This window comes from Amborella trichopoda, chromosome 10 (assembly GCF_054954075.1).
Source record: "Amborella trichopoda isolate Santa Cruz 75 chromosome 10, AtrichopodaSantaCruz75HAP2 v2.0, whole genome shotgun sequence".
Taxonomy (NCBI): Eukaryota; Viridiplantae; Streptophyta; class Magnoliopsida; order Amborellales; family Amborellaceae; genus Amborella; species Amborella trichopoda.
In genome coordinates this window covers 42,747,473-42,772,501 of record NC_142345.1, presented here as the reverse complement: position 1 = coordinate 42,772,501, position 25,029 = coordinate 42,747,473, and the positions used below count along the sequence as shown (strand labels likewise).

At 33.3% G+C, this 25,029-nt stretch overlaps 1 protein-coding gene and 1 pseudogene across 3 annotated transcripts; both read left to right on the top strand.

The window, feature by feature from the left end:
- The first annotated feature begins 1,974 nt into the window (after positions 1 to 1,974).
- Positions 1,975 to 4,257, top strand: LOC105421701 (pentatricopeptide repeat-containing protein At5g66520 pseudogene; annotated as a pseudogene). Its single transcript, XR_016042230.1, has one exon. The product of XR_016042230.1 is annotated as a pentatricopeptide repeat-containing protein At5g66520 pseudogene (transcript).
- Positions 4,258 to 11,782: 7,525 nt separating this feature from the next.
- LOC18447587 (oligopeptide transporter 1) lies at positions 11,783 to 21,660 on the top strand. 2 transcript variants are annotated; one of them, XM_006857681.4, is made up of 7 exons: positions 11,783 to 12,492; positions 16,401 to 16,852; positions 17,382 to 17,479; positions 17,648 to 18,220; positions 18,966 to 19,224; positions 20,077 to 20,259; positions 20,806 to 21,660. In XM_006857681.4, the coding sequence occupies exons 1-7, from the start codon at positions 12,447 to 12,449 to the stop codon at positions 21,424 to 21,426; spliced, it is 2,232 nt and encodes a 743-aa protein (XP_006857743.1). In that variant the 5' UTR covers positions 11,783 to 12,446; the 3' UTR covers positions 21,427 to 21,660. The 2 variants fall into 2 exon arrangements, with proteins under 2 accessions (XP_006857743.1, XP_088705245.1); XM_088849119.1 differs by lacking the exon at positions 11,783 to 12,492 and adding an exon at positions 14,174 to 14,401.
- Positions 21,661 to 25,029: the final 3,369 nt, after the last annotated feature.

The window sequence follows — 25,029 nt, the reverse complement described above, 5'->3', positions numbered from 1 at the left end:
AATATAAACGTTACACCTCGTGAATGAGGTGTAACTTAATAATATTTCTTTTTATAAGGTGTTGTAAGAGTTTAAATACGAGAGGCGAGGTTTCTCTCTCTCTCTCTAGCCGAATTTTTATCGGAAGCTCTCTCACAAAATATTTTATGTAAGTGACATCGTCTTTCTGAAAAATAGTCTGTTTTTAATAAATAGTGATATTTCCGTCCAGGATCTTTATTTTATAAGTTTTGTGTGTAAGTACTTCATTGTCTCGAAAAATAATCCATTCTTTTTAAAAATAAAATGAAATATTTATTTCTGCTTATGATCATGAATTTTAGGTGCGATAAATTTTATGCGCACACGACCTCATTATCTTGAAAAATAATATTTTTAATAAAAATTGTGATATTTTATCTATGTTAGAAATTTTAAATGCTGTAAATTCTTTGAAAAATAAATTTATTTATTTTTCTTGTCTATTGTTAGAAAATTTTAGATACTATCAAATTATTAGAAATAAATGTGATATTTCTGCTTTTAGTAAAATTGTGAGATTTCTTTCTACTGTTTTAAAATATTTAGACATTGTAAATTTCATGTACAAATGATTGCCTTATTATCTGAAAAATGATATTTTTGCATTTGATTATAGTATTGTTGTGAAATGTTTAATTGCAAATTAACATCCCATAAATTGTGATAATTCCGTATTCTTGAATTTCTATAAGAGTTTTTCTATACATATTATATTGACAATTATGCTAGAATGTCTTTACGAACTGCCACCTTCTAAATTTGAGCCCAAAATATTTGATTGGTTGAAATGTTATTGAAAGTGACTGTTATTAATGGTGTCAGTGAGATTCATATTAATGATTTCAGTGATATATTGAGTACATGATATTGCTGCTTTCGAATGTTTAAAGAGATTTAGAAATAATTTAAGTATGCAAGTGGACTCATCCGGTTCGCCGGTGAGGTATAAGTGGACCTATCCGGGACGCCGATAGGGATTAAGTGGACTCATCCGGTACGTCGGTGAGGTATAAGTGGACCTGCAGGGATTAAGTGGACCTATCTGGGACGCCGATAGGGATTAAGTGGAACCATCAAGACGCTGATGGGGTATATAGGTGACCTACTTGGGACGCCAGTAAGGTATTTTGTGAAATCCTTTGAATTAGGCACTGCCGTTAAAAGTGTTATAAGCATTTCAATTATTCGGATTATACTTAATTATGCATTTATTGAAAGTGAAACTGTTGATGCATTTCTGTTAATAGATATTCTTTTTGAAAATATTGATATCTTTCAACCATGATTATTTTTTAGGATTATGATGATCACTTACTGAGTAGCCAAACTCATCAAACTATGGTAAACATTTTTTCAGGATAACTGCGGATTCATTTTGAGTGCTAGTCAATATCAACCTTGGAAGATACTGTTGTTGTGCTAGCTTTCTTTATTTACTTTGTAAGACCTCGCCACTGTAAATTTGTCCTATCAAGAGTTGTATATATGTTTTGCACTGTCACATCTCAAGAATATCTGTATTGTAAATTCTTGGGGTGTGACAGGTACAAGATATGATAATATTATGATATTTTGAGTACCGTAATAAGGCTTTAATTTTAAATTTGTATAAGATGTAGTAGTCACTATGGTACTTAAAGTACCGTGATGATAAGGCATTTTAAAATGCTCTAGTCATTACGGTATTTTGACTACCATAATTGTACTTCACGTTGTTACAATATTTTAAATATCGTATAAAATGCAATAGCCATACAGTAATACGACTATCGTGAAGGTTATTTTGGTAAAAAGTTACAAAAAATGAGAAAAAAAACGAGTGGAAGAGGTTTATGAAAATATAAGATTTTTTTTTTTTGTAATTTACTAAAAATTAAAGTATATTTTTGATAATTTTTCTAATTTTTTTAAACTAAATATTTAGGGGGCAATGGGAAATTTTAGAAAGAAAATTACCTTAATAGTGCGGACAAATGTTCTATAACGGTCATTAGGCTTATCACCATCCCATAGTTGGATTGGATGGTGCCCAATGATTATGGCCGTAGCTATGGCCTCATATTATATTACCATCATTAAATCACTGGCCACAAAATTACCTTCTTAGCAGCCCAATGGCTGCTTCTTTCTCCTTCACTCAGATCCCCACCGTTTCCCCTCTACATCAAAACCCAAAAAAAACCGACAAAACCCATGAGAAATCCCCTAGAAACACAGATTCAGAAGATCATGTAACCCATCTTCTCTATAATTTCAAGGCCCCATTTGAGCTCAAACAAGTCCACTCTCACATCATAAAAAACAATCTCTCTCCTACAATTCTCCCATTAAACAAAGTTGGTCACATATGTTCTCTCTCTACCCCAGTTTCTCTCTCTAACAACTTTGATTACGCTCGAAAGATCTTTGAAAGCGTCGACAAGCCAGAGATAATCATATGGAATTCTATACTCAAGGACTTAGCAACAGGTGATAACCCAAGAGAAGCAATCCTCTTGTTCACAAAATTAAGGTTCCATGACATTTTACCAGACACATTTGGTTGTTCTTTTGTATTAAAGGCTTGTTCTCTCCTACTGTCTCTCTATACAGGCAAAATCATTCATGGTTTTGTCTTGAAATCTGGTTTTGGCCCGGACATATTTGTGCAAAACACATTGATTCATATGTACGCATGTTGTGGAGTAATGGGTGCTTCAAACCAAATATTTCATAAAATGGATCAAAGAGATGTTATAACATATAACACCATGATAACCCATAATTTTAAAATTGGAGACTACGTGGCAGGGCGCCATTTGTTCGATGAAATGGGTGAGAGAAACGTGACCTCATGGACGGCCATGATTGCAGGATACACTCAACTAGGCAAACCTGAGGAGGCAATAAACATGTTTCATGAAATGGAGAAAGCAAAGGTTAGGCCTAATGAAGTTACAGTGGTCAGTGTTCTGTCGGCTTGTGCAGATATGGGAGCACTAGACCTAGGAAGAAAGCTTCATTTGTATATAAAAAGAAGAGGATTTTGTTCGAATATACGCGTTTGTAACACATTGATTGATATGTATGTGAAATGTGGATGTTTAGACAAGGCTCGAGAAGTCTTCTACGAAATGCAAAAAAGAACAGTCGTCTCATGGTCGACCATGATCATGGGTCTAGCCGTGCATGGTCATGGCTTGGAGGCATTCAAGCTCTTCGATAAGATGAAAGAGGAAAATGTGAGGCCTAACAGGGTCACATTTGTTGGTATTCTGCATGCATGTAGCCATATGGGGTTAGTGGAAGAGGGGCTAAGGCTCTTCGACAGCATGGTTAGGGACCATGGCTTGGAGGCCGAAATAGAGCACTATGGGTGCATGGTCGATCTCTTTAGTCGATCCGGCCTCCTAAAAGAAGCTCGTGAGTTCATAGACACGATGCCAATCGAGCCTAGTGGTGCGATATGGGGAGCTCTGTTAGGAGGATGTAGAGTTCACAAGAATGTTGAGATGGGTGAAGAGGTCATCAAGCATTTGCTTGAGCTAGAGCCTCAAAATGATGGTTACTATGTGGTTCTTTCTAACATCTATGCAGCTGCTGATCGATGGGAAGATGCAGCTAGAGTAAGAAGGTTGATGAAAGAGAGAGGAATAAGGAAAACACCAGGGTGTAGTTCAATTGTGGTAGATGGAATTGTTCATGAGTTTTTGGCTGGAGATGGATCACACCCTCAAGCCAAGGAAATATATGAGAGATGGGAGCAATTAGCACAAGAATTGAAGCTTGAGGGCTATGTTCCGGACACTTCTCTGGTGTTGTTAGATATGGAGGAAGAGGAGAAGGAGCACTCTCTCTATCGACACAGCGAGAAATTAGCTGTTGTTTTCGGGCTTATGAACGCACCACCCGGAAAGCCGATAAGGATCATGAAGAACCTTAGGGTGTGTAGGGACTGCCATGTCGCTTTAAAACTCGTCTCGAGAGTCAGCGGTCGCCAAATAGTGTTACGAGATCGAAATCGGTTCCATTGTTTCATGGATGGAGAGTGTTCTTGCCGGGATTATTGGTAATATGACATATTGATCAAAGTATATTTACCAACTCGACCAAAAACAAAAGAAAAGAAAAAATGTGGCATATTGTTTGAAGGCACCTAAATTCCACCCCTTGTTACATGTATCCTATATTATGTTGATTTGAATTTATGCATTTTATGCTTTGGGGTCAATAAATATGAACTTGGATGTTCTTGAATTTGTCTGGGCTGGTTGATCTAAAGCTGGTTGATCTAAAGCTCAACTATCAAAACAATGTAGGCCTAAGCTTTTTTGTTTTTTGTTTCTTTTTTTTGGGGTAATTGGAAGATAGGCCCTGCTCATTTTCTTTGAAATAGTTTAGGAGTTAGGTTTTTTTAAGTGTTAATAGGGTGATGTCATTGGCAATAAAAACTGCAAAAAACCACAAAGTAGTGACTAGGGTGTGGGGATGCTATCACCCCCATTTAGGCCCAAGCTCATCATGAGCTTTAACTATTGGGGCCCATCAAAACTAGTGGAAGGCAAGCCAAAAATAAAACAAAATAACAAAATTGTCTATCATTGTCATGTCCAAGTTGACCCGACATGGGCATCTTGGCTTATTGTTTTGTCCTTACAACCCAAATGCCCACCGACCTACCTCTCCGTGACAAGAAGGAAAAGGAAAGGCTGAAAATGAACCCAGGGCCACCCATGGGTGATGGGAAATTGGACGACTCAAATTTAGTTATTTGTATTTGTTTATGTAATTTTGTTTTGAATAATTTGGGTAAGGAAAGAGTTTATATAAGTTCGCAATCTTAAAATGTAGAATTAAGGTGCATCTCAAAAATTCATTTGAAAAGGTTGTTTTGAGGTTTGAAAACCCTCTAATTGATCATCTCAATATCGAGATATATGAGTATGTAAATCAATAAAGAATTTTAGTCCCAAAAACAGTGTACTTTGCAAAACATTATCTAGACAGTCTATTTTCAAAATTTTATTGTATTTATAGATCTACTTGATTTGAATTATTTTTTAAGTTTAAAAATTCATAATTAGAGATGAAAATGAATTATAAGGCAACCCTAATAATTTTTTATACTAAATTTACATCTTATGATAAAATTTGGAGGTGCATCTTATTTGGATTGTTTAAGGTTGCAACCTTATACAAACCGCACCCTTTGGGTAATAATCTAATAAACTAGGTTCACCAGGTGTGGAAGGTGAGAGCTAGTGCCAAAAATTGGATGAATGTGAATAGAGTGGAACCCTCCACATGGCGATTGTGTCCCGCTCTATATCACGTCCCTCCGATCATTAATTGGATCGATGGTAGATGCAGCCTCACTTATCTAGTAGGGGTTTATGTACATTTAGGAATGCATCTATTCTAAAATACATTTCCACATATTTTGGATCCAAAATTTTAGTGGTTTATCATCTCAATCGCCATGAAGATATGACTTTAAATAGAGTAAAATGATGGACTAGGATTTTTGTAGTCGATCCCGATTAATTGAAAAAAAGCTATGAAGATATGATCATCATCATTATCTTAACCCCCATGACCATGACAATGAATCCGATAAAGAATAAAGGATATGAAGCCTTACAAATAGTTTATTTTATATTTCTTTCTACCATTCTTTTTTTTTCAAAAATCATTAGATCTACCCTATTTTTCGAGCTCTAAATTCACTGATTTGAGACATAAATGAATTTGCATTAATTTAGAATATATCTCTGAGTCTTGAAAGCTTTGAAAATCAAGGGTGAACGCACTGGCCAACACGCTAACGACTTTTTATTTGTTGAACACGTCATCTCCCACATATTTTTGCCCCACATTTCAATAAGCACATAATGAAATACCTTTATTGGGTTCCACACAATAAAGGATACTAAAACGGCTCAAAGGACCATGCTTTTCAGACCCACATGTGAAGGGGTCCTTGCCTCCAAGTTACATGTGACCCATATCCTGTGATGGCTACTTTTAGCACATTGGGTGGGGGTAGCAACGGATCGAGTTGGGTCCGGTTCCGATTGGATCTGATCTAAAAAAAAAAATTATATAAATTTAAATAATTATATATATTTATTTTAAAATTACTTAAATATTTTTAAAATATTATATATTAAATATTATTTAAATATTAACATTAATAAGATGGAGAATAAAAATTACTTAAATAATATTAAAATATTATATATTAAATAAATAATATTTTACTATTAATATTAATCGGGTCAGGTTTACATGGGCCCCGACCCTAACCCAAAATAGTGTTTAGGTCCATGGACCTGGACCCAACCTACCGGGTCCAATTTTTTAACCCGTATGCGGACCCCTACAATTGGGATAACATTTCATCTAGCGTGCTCGCTTTTGATTGAAAGCTCACATTCCACCTAGCGCGCTCACTAAAGCCCCCACTTCCAGCTTTGCAACAAGAACAATGGGGGAAATATTAAACTTAGTTTTTGAGTTCATCGAATTGAAGTTCCTCAATGTCATGTCATTACAAAAGTCGTTGAGCATGGACTTGACTTCAATCAATTCTATTAAACTTTTAAGAGTTGAAGTCCAAATTATTCACGTGGTCTCTCTCTCACTTCCTCTCACATGGGTTAGAGCAAAAAGTCTTCTATGGATACCTTATTTTAAGGATGAAGTTTCTATAAGGCTTAGGTTGTATGCAAACAAAATAAAGACTCACGTCAAATTCTCGTATAGATAATACTTTCGGTTATCAAAATCTCCATGATGACTCTAAAATCAATTTTCAACATCGACAAAAAAATTTGAAATGCAAAAAATATATAAATCTTGTCGATATTTGAATGCTTATATTTAGGAAGAGATGGACGGGTTAGATGATTTGTTTACAATATACACTATTTTTATAACTTGAAATCCTAATTTTTTTCACAACTATAATGTTCAAGTCGAGATGATTGATGCAAATGTTTTTCAATGCTTGAATTGCAATTTTGATGAGTTATGAGGTGAGGCTTTACTTATTTTGATAAAACTGCAGCCCTATCAAATCATTTTCCTTATTTTAAAATGGTCAACCTCATAAGAACAGCTTTTCACAAGAATTCAAATGTACACCCATATATTAAATAAGGCTTGGAAATATTTCCATTGTCTTCATTCTTAAAGATCAAGAAAATCAGATTTGAAAACAATGGGAGCTTCCAAGAAAAAGGGGGGTCTATCATTATCATCCGATTCTTATCCCAATTATTAAGAATCAACTACTCCACTCTTTTGGGGTAAAAGTAGTTCTAAAAGAGAAGGGAACGGTTTTGTGGTGACAAACTGAGGAACAGACAAAAATAGGCCAATAAATTTTAAAAAGAAATTCAAAAGGGCAAAAATAAGGTGGAGAGAAAGGTGATAAAAAATACCTCGTTTTGGGAATGGGTTGGAGGTGACCACGTTAGCTTCGGCTATTGGCCTAGGTTTTCATTTTCACTAATACATTGAAAACTACTAATTATTTTAAAAATAAATAGGGGCCTATATTCGATACAGATATGCCCAAAAAAAAAATCCCTGGTTTTATTTTTCACATATTGTAATTATTTATATGGGATTGTATATAATGAGACCATTTGTCTTTGATACAAAGATGTCACAATTAGTTACAACTATCATATGTGAAATTTGATAGCTTGGATGTGTCAAAAAGTTCAAATTTTTTTTTTTTTGAAGTTTGAGCTTTGTCAATGGAATAAATATATAGCCATCCAATTTTACATCCAATAGTCAAAATCAATTATTACCATCTTATACCAAAAGGTAAATGATCTCATTGTATATTTTTCCTTTTTATATTTGTTACAATAACCGGCTAAGAGTACATTTTATCAAGGCAAAAAAAAAAAAAAAATTCCGATTATTTTTGTACGGTTCGAGTAGTTCCCTTCCCTAACTACTCTTGAGATGAATTTTTTATCCGAAATATTGCAACTCAGTGATCTCGGTCACCTTGAATGCGAATTTAAAAAGCCAAAAATTTATCGGAATACCCATGGTCAATTATTTAACATTTTATCCGTATCTTTTGTTTTTATATCAAAATATCTATCAAAATGCACATGACTGTGAGATATAATAGTTTAAAAAATTAAGTTGTTAAACTGACGAGAAGGTCGGTGTATTTTTATCAATTTGCTTTAAAGAAAAAAGGATTCTAAACTTAAACCATCGTATATTGCACACTCTTTATATTGGATAGGTCATTGTCATTTTTCTCAGATCAATTGTCACGTTATTTGTTGCAAAATCATGGAGTAAATGCAAAAACAGTTTGGAGTGACTTAAAATATATTCCATATCCTAAACCCATGAAATATGATGGACTCTGTGACAGGATTGTATATTCTTTCCATTCACAGACTCATTGTTGGGGGATGCACAATAAACTTTTTCAAAATCTTTTCGGTTAAGTTAATCTAAGAACATATCACCGAACGTAATTTCCGAAAAAAAAACAGAGAAAAATTCTGAATTATGGTTCCCTACTAAAATAACGCCCTTAATAAATACAGATACTTAAAAGAAAAGAAAAAAAAAAACAAAAACAAAACAAAGAGTCTTGATTGCTTAAATTCATTGAAATAATGCACATGCAATAACGTGTATGTCACGGCTTGTCTCTAAACTGATTAGATGATTTGTTTCGTTTAAAAATGAATTAGTGATTTATATAAGCCTTGAATAATGTATTAGAGTATGTATATCTATATTGATATATATCGTTATGAATATATAATGAGATATGTATATGTATGGATATATATCTTTTAGGTGCCTCTTGATTATGATAAGATTAGTTAGTAGTTATCTATAACTGTTGATATTTATCTTTAATTATTATTCATCCTATATTTATACAGATATTGTACATAATATATAGATATGGTATATTCTTTAGTAATCAATCAATCAATAGGCCTAAGTCTCAAATATACTGAAATATAATTTCTAATAAAGAGAGAGTTCCATGAAGCCTAAGTCTCAAATATACATAAATATAATTTCTAACATAATATTAAGGGAAAAATTTATACCGAGCCTAAGCTCTAAACAATCAAATCAAAGCTTACCTAGAAAATTTCGCTTGAAGAGATCGTTTTGATGCTCAAACATCCTCAAATTGATCATCTCCACATCAAGATGCATGGACTTGAGAAAAAAATAGATTTCAAGTTTTGGAAATAGTGCATCTTGTAAGGCATTTTGGGCCGTCAATTATTAAGTTATTCAAGTTTTCATAGATATTCTCGTTCTACACTATTTTTGAAGCTTTAAATTTTATAATTAAAGATAAACATATATTTCAAGGCTAATCAAAGATTAACCATATTGAAACCACACTATTTGAAGGTAGGCTCTAATTTGTTTGTTTAGAGCCTCGGCTCTATACAACCCGTACCCATTAATTAATATGAAAATCATAGACAAGATTCAATCTAGTGCCCCTTGATTGACCCTAGGATGTGTTTGATTGGTGGAATTCGCAACTTTTAAAGATTTTTGGGAAAAGTTGGAAGCTGCCCCTTATCTACCCCATGAAACTTTCATAATCATCAGGATTTGAGGTTTTCACATCCGAAGCCGAAACTTCCACCAAACAAACATGCCCTAGAAATAAAAAGAAAAATTTAAAAATGCCATCAAAGTACAAGACCAAGAGTTCAATTCAATTGTAAACTAAAAATTATTGGGAAAATATCTTACTATCTTCTATTTTTAACTTCCATATCTCATCAAACCCAAAAATTGAAAAATATTACTTATAAGCAAAAAGAATCCATCTTTTCTATCTTCCAACCCTTAAACTTTTTCAACCATGTATTATTGATCTCAACAACTTATGAAATAACTTTATCTCTCTCTCTCTAAAACTCCATCTCTCTCCCTAAAACTCATACTCCATCTCTCTCTAAAACCTAAACTCCATCTCTCTCTCACATATAAGAAAGGTGTGCTCGTGTTCAAGCTCAAGTTAAATCCCTTGGTTTTTAAACTCATCGAGAAGCGAAGAGAGAGATGTAGTTTGACTAGAGTGCCATTTTAGTGCTTGTTTGAGTAAAAAATTTATGGTCAAAGGGATCCAAGGGTTGTAAGATAGAAAAGATGAAGAATTTTTACTTACAAATAATATTTTCAATTCTTGAATTTCGTGAGATATAAAAATTAAAAATAAAAGATAAAACCATATTTTTCCAAAATTTTCGTTATATGAACAATTCACAATGGGAAAGGTAACCCAAACTTCATGCCTCACGATTCACTCTAGTTAATAGGGATTTGCTACAATTCCCAATGTGAAAGGTAACCCAAACTTCATGCCTCACGATTCACTTTAGTTAATAGGGAATTTGCTTACCAGTGAAGATCCCTTAGATTATATAGATAACTTAATCTCATTTCTTAATATAACCAAAATACCTCTGATTCATATAATTATATTGTATTTTATAATTGATTATATCTATTAATAGAGGGAAAGTTTATTTTGCATCATGAGTACACCGTGGTTTTTTTAGATTTAGGATCATAAACACATTTTAAATCACGCAAATGCATTTTAAACCTTATATTCATGATGTTGCAGCTCAAAAATTGGTCTAGGTCTAATAACTTGCACATATTTTTATGGGTGTCTTAATTTTTTTTATTTTGTTGTCTTTTTTTCATATTTTTGTTCGTGGTCGACATGATTGACATGTCTAATTTTGGATGCAGTATCGCTTTGACGGTAAAATCACTAGAATAGGAATGTCGTTTGGCGCATGTAAACCTCGCCTCCTAATTGTCACAGGATCGAACTTGATAAGCGTTCTAGTCCAGTCAAAACCAGTCTAATTATGAGTCGAATTGGTTAGTTTATAAAAAATATAAAATAAAATAAAAATTTGCTCAATTTTGTTTAACCAATTGAACTTGTCAAAATCGTATGACCAAACAAAACTAGTTAAACCTGACTTTTGAATAGTTTTGACCAACACTAATTTTAAATTTCAACTTTATACTATACCAACCAAAGCATTGTTCCTAGTCAGTCCCATAGTAATGATTTCAAACAGTCTTTTAAAAACGAGCTCGTTAGGACAGATCGTTGACCCACATATCCATGTTACGTTGTTGGATTGGTGATCTGGTTTGGGTCTAGGTTGCTACGATTCATTGATCTAGGAAAAAGATTTAAAATAAGTGAAATAAAAAAATTTAAATACGGATTTGTGGCTAGTGCTTTAAAGGGACCATTAGATGAGCTTAAAAGAAAAAAAAATAAAAAATCTTTATGGGAAGCTTTTAGTGGGGAAATGAGCCTAGGATCCATACCATACTCGACCTCTTGTTGATTCCCATTAATGTTGCTAATCGGGAACTGAAAATCAACAGGTTTTGAAATAAGGACTTCAACTCATGAAAATAAAATATCCCTACAATTCATGTATACGAAATAAATTGATTAAAATACCTCTAATCAAGTGACCGTTTGCTGCACGGTTGTCACATTTCAAGCCCCGCTGCTAAATTTATCCAAAGCTTTTGATGCACGGTTGCCACATTTCAAGCCACCTCCAAAAACTGCAGCTAAATTTATCCAAAGCTTTAATAAATAATGAATCACAGTAGAAAGCCAGCGCACATAGCAAATATCACAAGAAAGAAGACAGCACCACTTGGGCTGTCATTATAAAAAGCTGACCACAAACACACACACACTCTCTCTCTCTCTAAGTTACACAGCTTTCTCTCTCTCTCTCTACGAAACCCCATAACGGGGCAGATACACTTTCTCTCTCTAAAACACCCTCAAAATGGCAACTTGTATGTACCCTCTTTCTCTCAGTTAAGGACTCCTTTTTTCAGCCGCTCTCTAGGACCAGTGCCGGATACATGTTCATATTTTCCCCTTATTTTTGGCAACTAAAATCTGTTCATCTCTCTTCCTCTCTCTCTCCATAACGCGGCCGCATACATTTTCTCTCTCTAGATGGACACACCCGCCAGGGGGAACCTCCAGATTTAGCGGGGTCTTTTCTTTTTTTTAGAAACTAAGCCCATTGTTTCTATCTCAAACCATTCTCTTCCTCTTTTCTTGGCGGGAAGACCGGTTTAAAAATGGCATCTAATATTATAGAGAGAGAGTGAGAGAAAGAGAGAGGAGAGTCATATTATAGAGAGAGAAAGAGAAAGAGAAAGAGAGAGAAGAGTCCTTAGTTGGTATTTATTTAATGTCGTTTTTCGGCTCCAAATAATTAGGGAAAAAGGAAAAGCAAAAATTGGAGTCCAAAAAAAGGAAAAAAATTGAATGATATTGAAGGAGGATATCAATAAATAGGAGGCGACCCAAGAACTGGGAGAAGAGGAATCGGCACCTTTTTGAGATGGCAGATTCTACCGATCCCAACAGTGTCAAGGATCTCAAAAAAGGTGTGATTCTTTATTCTTTTCTTTTATTTCTCCTTTTTTTAATAGATTTTTCTGCCTTTTCATGTTGAAAATCTGCACTTTATTTTCGTTTATTTTATTGGGTTTTGTTTTTGCTATTTTTTTTCGCTGGTTTGAGCAATCGGTGTTGTGGATCTAGTCTTCAATGGATTGAACAATATGTTTTCTGTAGTCTATTGCGGCCTTTTCTTATTAAAAGCTGTTTTTTATGTGTGTGTGCTTTTCCTCCTTTTATTCATCTTATGGTTTTAGACGAATGGATTGCATCATTGACAATTTCCAGTATGAAACTATTAGACCAGTTTTTATTTTTTATTTTATTTTATTTATTCTGATACTAATCATGGCTATTTTCTAAATTATTAAATAATGAACACAATTTTAAATTTTTATTTTTTTCTCCTCCTGTGGATTTGGGTTATTGATTAAGATCATTGGTCTTGAAGATAACTTTTGAATCAATAATCAAACTTTGCTTTCTTTTCTTGCTTCTGCAATTTCTTAGAGTTCTAGTTTTTATGAATGTGTTTTACTATTTTGGTTTTTTCAGTTTTTTTTTTTTCTCTCTCTCTCTCTCTTTCTATATATATATATATTATTTATTTTCTTCATTCTCCAAATCTGTATTTGCTCATTCTCTCTCTTTTTGCATAAAATTTCTTTCTTTTCTTCTCCCTTGTACGATATTACTTTTTTATTCCTATTTTTTTATTTTTTTTCAATTAATCTTCATAGGTTGGACTTTCTATAGTATTCATGCGTGGAGAAACTGCTAAAAAAGCATGGTGTTTTTTGGGCTAAGAACTTTGGTACTATTGGTGCGTTTCCTTTTTTGTTTGTAACTTTATTATGGGTACATTTCCTTTTTATTACAAACTTTATCTATCTTGATATTTTGTTCTTCATGATAAGCTTGGTGTCCACAATCAAGGTATTTCCTATGAAGGATAATGCTTTTCATTAATAATTTTTTTTAAAGGATTATTTATCTTGATATTTAGTTCTTCAAGATAAGCTTAGTGTTCACAATTAGGGTATTTCCTGTGAAGGAAAACGTTTTTCACAAATAAATTTTTTTAAAGGATGTAAAATCCTCAAACATCAAATGTTTTCCTTTAATTTTTCTTTTCAACGGGAAATTTTCTAATATACTTTCTAATTAATCTTCAAAATATAATTAGTCTTCAAAATTAGGGTTCTAAACACTTTCCTTGAGACTATTATATGCTTCTTGTTTGGAATGGATTAGTATGCATGAAATATCTGATTTTTTGGACGAAATTCGCTCATTTGTTTTCCTTTTTTGTTTATTTTCCAAATCCAATATGGTTCCATCCTATACGGGTTCAGGAATCAGGTCCAGTTCTTTGCCAACCATTTGACAACTTTCTCTCTCTATGGGTCATGCAAGATCGCTTTTTATCTCTCTCAAAGAGCCATACAAACTCGCCTTCTTTCTCTCTCTAAGCACCTCTCTCCCTCTAAGAGCCGTACAAACTCACATTCTCTCTCCAAGAGCCATACAAACTCGCATTCTCTCTCCAAGAGCCATACAAACTCGCCTTCTTTCTCTCTCTAGGCACCTTTCTCCCTCTAAGAGCCATACAAACTCACATTCTCTCTCTAAGAGCCATACAAACTCGCCTTCTTTCTCTCTCTAAGCACCTCTCTCCCTCTAAGAGCCATACAAACTCACATTCTCTCTCTAAGAGCCATACAAACTCGCCTTCTTTTTCTCTCTATGCAGCTCTCTCTCTATGAGCCATACAAACATTTTCTCTCTCTAAGCCATTAAAGCTCAAACCACTCTTCTTGCATGCCCCCATGGGCCTCTGGGCCTAGAGAGAGAGATTATTTTATGATTTCATGTTGAACGTGACATTGGGAAAAGGTTTGCATTTTACGCAAGAATTCCTGCAACTTGTGAAAGTATATGCATAAATGTGAATTTATGACAATTTTGGCTGTATGTCCCAGTTAATTTTGCAGCCTTTTCTTCCTTGTCTGTTTTATCTTTCCCTATTGAATGCTTCAATAATGTTCTCAATCTCCACGAAAAATAATATTATTTTCATTAGGAGTAATTTACATACGGATTCATAAAATTTTTGTTTTATGTAAAATACTTATCGTAATATTTTTTTCAAAATTATCACTCGTTCAACCCGAATTTTGAGGTTTTTTTATTAATAGGGTAGTGCCCCAAGCTTTAAGACCTACTAACTAAAAAGCTAAAAAAAAACACCTAAAAAAAAGAAATTAAAATTTGGGTTAAAATTTTAGAAAAAATAAAAAACAAGTTGACCAACCTATTTTGTGATTTTTGCATATAAGTAGCATATTGTATTTTACCTAAAATTTTAAAATACTATGTAAATCACTATTTTTATTTATAAATTTTTTTTTTTTTCATTTTGAAAAATGATACTGTATTATGGAATGGGACGGTCCTATCTTTAGTGAGATAATTTCTGTAACAACTCTTTCTTATATGCATGATGACAAGTGCTGGTTCTTATCCTTTTGTTTTTTTTTCCAGGTTTTTTGTTATTGTTTCTTGTTGATTAAATATTTAAGATTTCGGCAAATATTTAGAAAGAAATTCCCCCCTTTTTTTTATTGTTAACGCATCACTTATCATCATGCAGTTATGCATAGAATAGATTAAATCTGTTTGAATGAATAGATCAAATTTGAAAAAATCCGGTTAAATTTTAAGCTTAAAATAACGTTGTCAAAACTGACTAAATCTCAATAATATTGCAGTTAGGCACAATAGATTAGATTAAATGTGTTTGAAGGAATAGATCAAATTTGAAAAAATCTCGCTAAATTTTAAGCTTCAAATAAAGTTTGCAAAACTGATTAAATCTCAACAATATTTTTATTGATTTGGATTCAAAATCATTTTAAATCTTATTTATAATTGCTTTAAATCTAATTTAATAATATTTTAAATCATCATCCAAGCTTTATCCCAACTATTTGAAGTGAGCTACAATATCTTATTTGGTTATTCTATAGGTTAGGATTCATGAAAAGATAAGACAAAGTTTTACATTGTTAGGACTTAAGACGGAGGGCCCATTTATTTAATAATATTTTAAATCTTATTTTCAATTTATGTGAAAATTGGCTAGGACCGAGTTATTTAAGACCATTTTAAAACTTATTTCCAATTTATATGAAAATTGGCTAAGGCCGCTTTTTATTTTGGAAAACAGTAAAAAAACTTTTAATTTAGGGACTCGCCCTAGCGACTCGAATGTTTTAAGAGTTAGTCGGGGGATGTTTTAAAAACTTGCAGTCAAATTGAATCCATCTTTTTATCCGATGTTTAAAACATGGATCTACCGGGTGAATCAACATCTTAGAAATTGGTGCAGATCAGAGAATCGGCTGATAAAAAAAATTGCAAATAAAATAAAAAATTTAAAAATTTAATAAAAAATAAAATGTCTGGCCTCATTACCCTGACAGAATCGCCCATTGCCCGATTTATTTTGGGAACCAAAAACGCCCCTACTAACTCCCAACCCCGCATTTTCTAAAACATTATTACCATTAAAAAAATGGAAACATTGTTTGTATCCTTGATCCAATATGGACAATTAGACCAGGAATCAAATTGACGGACCGATTATGAAATAGATTTTAATATAATTAAATACATTGATATTTTAATTTTTGAGTTGAGTTTGAGTCTCACACTACATTTTTTAGTCCAAACCCTCATCTCAATTTGCTTTATGGTTGCTGGGACTAGTCCCCTTGAATAGAAGTTAATTGAGTTTTTAGTTTATCATCATCTAAGTCTCATCCCAACTATTTGAGGTCTTGTTAAACAAGTAATAATTGTATATTAACTATCTGTCTTTGATCAATTGTAGATGATGAAACTGAGGAGATCAATGACAATCCTATTGAGCAAGTGAGATTAACAGTCCCGATCACTGATGACCCCACGTTGCCGGTCCTAACTTTTCGGACATGGGTTCTAGGCATCATCACATGTTCTGTCCTTGCCTTTCTCAACCAGTTCTTTGGCTATCGCCAAAATTCCCTCTATGTACCTGCGGTGGCTGCCCAAATTGTGACCCTACCACTTGGGAAACTCATGGCCAAGACTCTCCCGACAAATTCCATCACGATCCCGGGAACAAAATGGAAATTCTCGATGAATCCGGGGCCCTTCAACTTGAAGGAGCACGTGCTCATTACCATCTTCGCCAACTCTGGCTCTAACTCGGTGTATGCTGTGAACATTATAACGATCGTTAAAGCCTTCTATCACAGGCAACTCAACCCTTTCGCTGCGTTGCTCCTCTCCCAGACAACTCAGGTAGTGTTTAAGGGTATTTTGGTCATTTGAGGAAAAAGTGCCTTTAGGGTGTTTTGATCATTTCAAGTATGGCATAACAGGATTTTAGTTTTTTTTTTGAGGAAATTCTCTCATTTTAAAAAAGGCATTCTTGTACTTTTTTAGGAAGTATGATCTTTCTTATGTTTGAGAATGGTGGTAAGATTTAAGAGAATTAGGATTGGCATTCTTTTAAAACGGATGTTGCACATTATGATTATTTTCTTTTGATAAAACACTATTACAACCATCTTTAATCGTCAGATGTGAAATTGAGAAGCTAGAGTTGTGTCATAAAGTTTGAATAAATTTTTATTAGATTTTAAACACGATGAATGACAATGATTGTGGACTTCTTGCATGAGAGGTAAACTGTGTTTGCAACTTTGCATATTTATCCATTTTTTTTAACATTATTCATGATTCTTTCAATGCTAGTTTTCAGTCACTAACAATTCTGTTTATTTCAATAGTTTTCTCTCTTTAATCCATGTTAACTTTCAATGTATAGATGCTCGGATATGGATGGGCCGGTGTGTTTAGGAAGTTCCTTGTTGATTCCCCGTACATGTGGTGGCCAGCAAACCTGGTTCAAGTTTCCCTTTTCAGGTATCTCTCTCCCTTTTTTTTCTCTCTCTCTATATATATATATTATAATATATATATTGTGAGGATATTGTAAAGTAAATAATTTTAGAGTACTGAATTCTAAAGTCACCATTTCAATTGATGGAAATCCTTAAGATCACTATACTGCACTCCCCCCTCTCTCCACAGGGCACTACATGAGAAGGAGGTTCGATCGAAGGGCAGCATGACTCGCCTCCAGTTCTTCTTAGCTGTCTTCCTCACCAGCTTCTCCTACTACGTTGTCCCCAACTACTTCTTCCCCTCCATCACATCCCTCTCTTTTGTCTGCTGGATTTGGAAAGACTCAGTAACGGCTCAACAAATTGGCTCTGGCCTCTACGGCCTCGGGATTGGCTCCTTCGCTCTCGATTGGTCCGCTGTCGCCAGTTTTCTTGGAAGCCCTCTTGCTACTCCAGGCTTTGCTATAGCTAACATAATGTTTGGTTTCTTCCTTACCATGTATGTGGTGCTTCCTATAACATATTGGACCAACTCTTTTCAAGCAAAAAGGTTCCCTATATTCTCCTCCCATGTTTTTGATGGTGTGGGGCAGCCCTACAACATTTCAAGAGTGTTGGATGATGCCACATTCTCCTTTAATGAGGTTGGATATCAGGGATACAGCAAGGTGCACCTTAGCATCTTCTTTGTCTTTGCTTATGGCATCGGCTTTGCAACTCTTGCCGCCACTGTGTCGCATGTGGCCCTCTTCCATGGAAAGTGAGTGCCCTCTCTCTCTTAATGGTTTTTTGCAACCTTAACACTAATGAACATATTTATGTTTTAACCTTCATACTCACTAAAAATTCTTTTATATTTCATTCTAGGAGAAACGATTAGCTACCACTTGATGTTCAAAAGATAAGGATTTTCTCAAAGGTTAAATGGTTTCACCCGGCCTTGGACACTGACTTGGTGGGTCAGGTCCGGGTCCAATAAAATTGGAACTGATAAGCTCCAAGTCCATTTGCAGCCTAGACCTTGGAACTGATAAGCTCCAAGTCCATTTGCAGCCTAGACCTACCCACATTGGATGCGGGTACGATCTGACAAATGTGTGTGTCTATGATGTGGGTTTAGATCAAACCGATCTGACTTGGACGTGTGTATGCATGTTATCCCCGGTTTGACAGACCTAAATCCAGTCAAGTCCATGTTCATTTGGATTTGCACCCTGCTTAAGATTTACACCTAGCAAAATCAATGGATTTATTAATGCAAAATAGCACTTTATTATGGTAAAGTTCATTGAAATATAGGTCTAAGCCTGCTTTTCCCCCAAAATCCACCTAAGTTTGTAAAATCATACCTAAAATTGTAGCCCATCTAAAATAGAACAAAATTTTAAGCAAAAAAAGAAAAAAATAGAGTTGTGTAATGGGTTATAATACAATGTTTGAGATTCCAATTCCAGCTAACGTACAGTGGAATGAAACTTATTTGATATTGCCTCTAAAATATGCAGGAATATATGGGGTCATTTTAGGGCAACATTCAGGAATCAAAAAGGTGATGTGCACACAAGGATCATGAAGAAGAATTACAAGGAGGTGCCTCAGTACTGGTTTTACATCATCCTGGTGGCCATGATTGTGTTGGCTATCTCTTGCTGTGAAGGATTTGGAGGGCAATTGCAGTTGCCATATTGGGGTGTGTTCATGGCTTGTGGCTTAGCCTTGTTTTTCACCCTTCCCATTGGTATCATCCAAGCTACTACTAACATGGTTAGAAACCATCTCTCTCTCTCTCAAACTCTCTCTCCCCCTAACATATTATGTAGATATCCAAATATGACTATACCTCCTTACTTGCATTCTCTAAACACAATGATCTCTCTCTCTCCAACACATTATGTAGATATCAAATATGGCTATGCCTCCTTACTTGCCTTCTCTGAAGACAATGACCTCTCAGTCTCCCCCCTTAACCCCCAAAATACCCATTATGTAGATAGTGAATATAGTTATAACCCCTCATGAGGTCACAATTGCTCTTGGCCATTAGATGTCAAATTGGATGGTTTGAGTTACACAGAGTTTTAGAAAGTTTTTTCTTTTGAATTTCGTCAAATTGGATGGCTTGGGTATATATAGGGTTTTAGAAAGTTTTCTTTTGAATTTCAAGCCTACTCAATGAGACACTCATAACCAGACGATTTCAAATTTGATGGGCATGTATGATTGTAACGTCCTTATATCAAAAGTATACAAATAGATTATTTACTTTTGGTACAAGGAGGTCACAATCGCTCTTGCCCATCAAATTTTATATCGGGTACTTGTGTCATTGACTTGAATCAAATATCAAAAAAAGAGTTTCTCGAACTTTATGACACACCCTAAGCTATCCAGTCTTTCAAAATCACCCAATAACCTTTTCAACCAGTGATTTAATAACGATTTGAACTAGAATCACCTAAAATTCCTACAGTTGGATTGCCCTTGACAGCCTTTCATTCTCCATCATAAAGGAAAACCCATTGTAACCTGCGAGTACTTAGTAATGAAGATATATCTTGAATGCTTAATTCTTTGTATTTCAATTCATCTTGACGTGCTTTTGTGAAAATTTTGCAGCAACCAGGGCTGAATGTGATAACAGAGCTGATTATTGGGTACATTTATCCGGGCAAGCCTTTGGCCAATGTGTCTTTCAAGACATATGGTTACATTAGCATGTCTCAAGCCATCATGTTTTTGCAAGATTTCAAGCTGGGGCACTACATGAAGATTCCCCCAAGATCTATGTTTGTGGCTCAGGTACACACACACTCTCTATCTCTCGTATACACATATACAATGAACCTTCTTCTCCATCAAGGTTTTTTTAACTCTCCTTGATCAGGGTACTCGATCTTTGAAAGAGGTAATAGAAATCATACTAAGATGAAATTAGATAAAATATATAAAAGATAAGATTTTTTAAAATTTAGAATATTTCAATTTTTTTTAAAAAAAAGATAAATATGAAAGTTCCCAGATGTTCTAAAAAACTATCAAAATAATCTAAAAACATAATTATAACTATTATATTGTGTTTTCCAATTTTTTGTATTTTAAACTTTCTTTAAGAGTTTTGTGAGTTACTCGCCCCAAGTCTAACAGGACTCCTGCTACAATAATATTTACAGCTTCTTTCTAGCAAGTATAACTGTACGTATTCTTGCCATATTACTCTTTGAGATCTAATATCTCCCCCCGTCCCCCACCCCCACCCCCACCCCCCCCAAATCACAATTACCACTACCACCATAATAATTCTCACATCTGCTAGAATTCTAACCTCTCATCTCAATATTCTTTCAGCTTGTAGGCACCGTCCTTTCCACTTCGATCTATTTTGGCACGTCGTGGTGGCTCCTTGAATCCGTCCCGCACATCTGTGACCGCTCCCAACTTCCTGACGGCAGCCCCTGGACCTGCCCTGGGGACGACGTCTTCTACAATGCATCTATCATATGGGGTGTTGTCGGTCCCCTCCGAATGTTCGGTTCCAAAGGCCTTTACCAACTCCAAAACCTCTTCTTTCTCATTGGCTTCTTGGCCCCAGTGCCTGTATGGATTCTGTCTAAGAAGTTCCCTAATAAGAAGTGGATTAGTCTAATTAACATGCCACTCATCATTGGAGCCACTGGTAATATGCCTCCTGCAAGGGCTGTTAATTTCATTTGCTGGGGAATTGTTGGATATATCTTTAATTTCCTTATTTACAAGAGGTACAAAGGTTGGTGGGCACGGCATACCTATGTACTATCGGCTGGATTAGACGCCGGAGTTGCGTTTATGGCTGTTTTATGCTACTTCACTCTACAGATTAATGACATTAATGGGCTGAATTGGTGGGGGCTCGATTTGGATGACCATTGCCCTCTGGCACATTGCCCTACTGCTCCTGGCATCCAAGTCGCGGATTGCCCGCCTTTCTAAACACAAAAGAACCACAAAAGAAGACGACGAATGATGATGATGAAGGAGAAAAAGGTTTAGTTACTGTAGATGAATTTGGTTTAAAAGTGGGTTTCAGAGGATTTGTTCATGTAGATACACAATTGGAATAGTAATTGGGTGTTTGTTCAATAAACATTTCAAAAAGTAATTGGGTGTTTGTTCAAGAAACATTTCAAAAAGAAAAGAAATATTTCAATACTGGCTTCATATTCATACGCTTCCTTGTATACACTGGTTTCTAGTTCTTTAACTGATTGAGATTTGTGTATTACATGGTGGGAGTAATGTTGTTTTGTTTTGATCACATAATATGTGCCATTAATTCATCTGTCTACAATGTTAAGGTGCTTTATTGTAAATCTCTCCATTTTTTTAAATTGTCCTATTTAAAATGCTCTTCCTTCCAAAAATCCATCTTAAAGAAGGATTTATATCTAAAATCTTGATAATCTCGACCACCTCTGATTATGAATATAAAAAAAGAGGAATCTAAACATTCAAAGATTTAAAATGAATGAATTTTTAAAATAATTAAATTTTAAATCTAAAATTTATCTCAGGGATGGTCTTCTAACTTGAGATCAAATATGTGTGTTCCTTTCTCAACATGCTAAATTGAGAGAGGAACAAACTAGAATGCTAAATTGAGAGAGGAACAAACTGGAAAATATCACGTCTCACTTTTTGGATATTTTGGATAATTGAGAGAGGAATTCTCACTTTTTGGATATTTTAGATAATTTTCTCAATATACTAAATTGAGAGAGGAACAAACTGGAAAATATCACGTCTCACTCTTTGGATATTTTGGATAATTGGTAAGGCTTCGATGGCATAATTGGTAAGGCCTCGACGGCACCTCCAGATTTGGTGTTGATTTGACGATCTGGGCAAAATTCACTCACCCATGTGTCTAAAATACACATGATCATTTCCCAATGTGAATATATTTAAAAAGTGATCTATAAAACTGTCTTGGATAGAAATGATATGAGGCTCCTAAATCTTCTTAAATTTTTTAAATTTGCTTACTTTTTTTTTTGGTTTTTCTTTTAGTTTAACCGAGTAGGACCCAGCAAAGTCACCAACTTGAAGTGGTCGGGCGATCGCGTTGATCCAATGGTTTAAAAAACAGATCGGTGGACACCCCCAAAATTCATTCGAATCGGCGAATCAACAAATCGGCGTTTCGGATTAGGAATCAGTTTGATTCGGCTTTTAAAAAAATTCAAAATAATTATTAAAAATTATGATACTATATTAATAACTTTTATTTTTTTGCATCAATATATGAATATTGAGATGTTCTTTCCCTATATGAAGATTTTCATCAAATATTTATTAAAATCTAAATAAATACAATATTATACATTAGAATTAGAATTATTGATTTCTATTTTATTATTTTTATCATCAATTTACTATACAAATAAGAACAAATTTGAAATTTGTCTTATAATATCATCTACTTTAAAAAATCTAATTTACAACTATAACAAAAATAATACATTGCATAATTTATAATGTAAATAAATTAATAAATAAAATATAATGTTTGATTATCATTATAATCCGTATAATTATTAATTACAATATTATAATAAACGTGATTAAAAAAACAATGGTATGTCCCTCACAAATAAATAAATCTAATGTATAATAATTAGTGTTGATAGAAATATAGAATTTAATAACATAAATTTGTAATCATATTTTAATAAAATTAAGAAAAAAAAAATCATATTTACAATGTGGATAATTGATAAAGCAACTTGAAATAAATTCCAAAGTGGTATGAGCTAGTGTTATTTTTCTCTCTTAAAATATCACATAAATTAGTAGTATTTTTTTAGAGAAAATTACATACATATTTGTTATACTTTGCGTTATTACGGATGTACCAAATAGTTTTCGTTATTACATGTCGGTTATAATTCAATTTTTTTAAAAAAACGACTTTACCCACTTAAAGTTTCTGGAATTTCACAATCACAATTTCGAATGCCCAACATCTAAAAAATGTGACATTTTCGGATATTGGCAATGCAAGCTTTATGAAATGTGATTGATATTGTTTAACCGAAAATACATTGAATTCGGATGTTGAACATCTGAAAAACCCTTCAATTCGATTGTTCAACACCCGAAAATGGGTAAAGTCGTTTTTTTTAAAATTTGTATTATGAAAGGTAAAAAACGAACATACATGTAATAACGGAAACTATTCGGTACATCCTTCATAATGTAGAATATAACAGATATATGTGTAATTTTTCCTTTTTTTAATGTTCAATAAATCAGTATTAGTATTATTTTTTGCTTTTTTCAATATCCTATGAACTAGTACTATTTTTTTTAATCACAATTAGCTAATAGTCAAATGGTATTAGTCTTCTTTTTTTTTTGATATGTAAATTTAAGTATATTTGGTGAAGGATAGGGGTGGTGGGTCATATCAACCAATTATTATTTTTAATAATTTTTCTCTTTTTTATCTCTTAATTTTTTTTTAAAACATCACTATAAATCTCTAAAAACAGTGTTCTTTTAGTTTCTAAAAGAAATTAAGAGTGATGCATTATGTACTTTCATTATTTTGTAAAAATATGTACATACTAAGATTTTTTAATGTCTGGATGTCTATGTAATTATTACTTGTAATATAATATTATAATATTATATCAAAATAATTTAAAAATATTAAAAAAAAACTTCCATATTATAAGATTAAAAAAATTAATTTTTCACATAAATTAATATCACATCAAAGTATCAAATATTTATTTTTTCTTTTTACTCATAAAAAATTATTACAACCTAACTAACTATAATAATATATATTGAAATTGAAGTTGTTGGTTTATAACTTTAGATTTTATAATTATTTTACTATACAAATAAAAATATAAATGTCTTATAATATCATCTAATTTTAAAAATCTTATTTGCAATTATAAGAAAAAACAATACATACAAAATTTATAATATAAATAAAGTAACAAATAGAATGCAATATTTGGTTATCAATAAATTAAAGAGAATTCATAGTTGCAATATGAGATAATTGATAAAACAACTTGAAATAAATTCTAAAGTGGTATGAGTTAGTGTTATTTCTCTCTCTTAAAATATCCTCTAAACTAATATTTTTTAATAGTCCATAAACTAGTATTAGTATCATTTTTTTGTTTTTTGTTTTTTTTAATATCCTATGAGCTAGTATTAATTTTTTAATCTCAATTAACTAATTAATTAATTGTTAATCGTATAATGAAATAATCCTATGAGATAATAGCCTAATAGAGTTTTATGCTTATTTTTAGTAAATAAATTGAAATTTTTTTGTGAAAGATAGAGGTGGTGGGCACCCAATTATTACTTTTAATATTTTTTGTCGTATAATTTAATTGCCACCATTGGACGTACACCTTCTTTTCCATGATGCGTGCATCCCTAATAGTACACCACTACACCCATGTAATATATTACACCTAATAGTATATCTAATAATATCATTATTGAAAGTTTATTGAATGAATTGTCCCTTGGTTATGCCCCGATTCGCCGATGTGGGATGGGAAG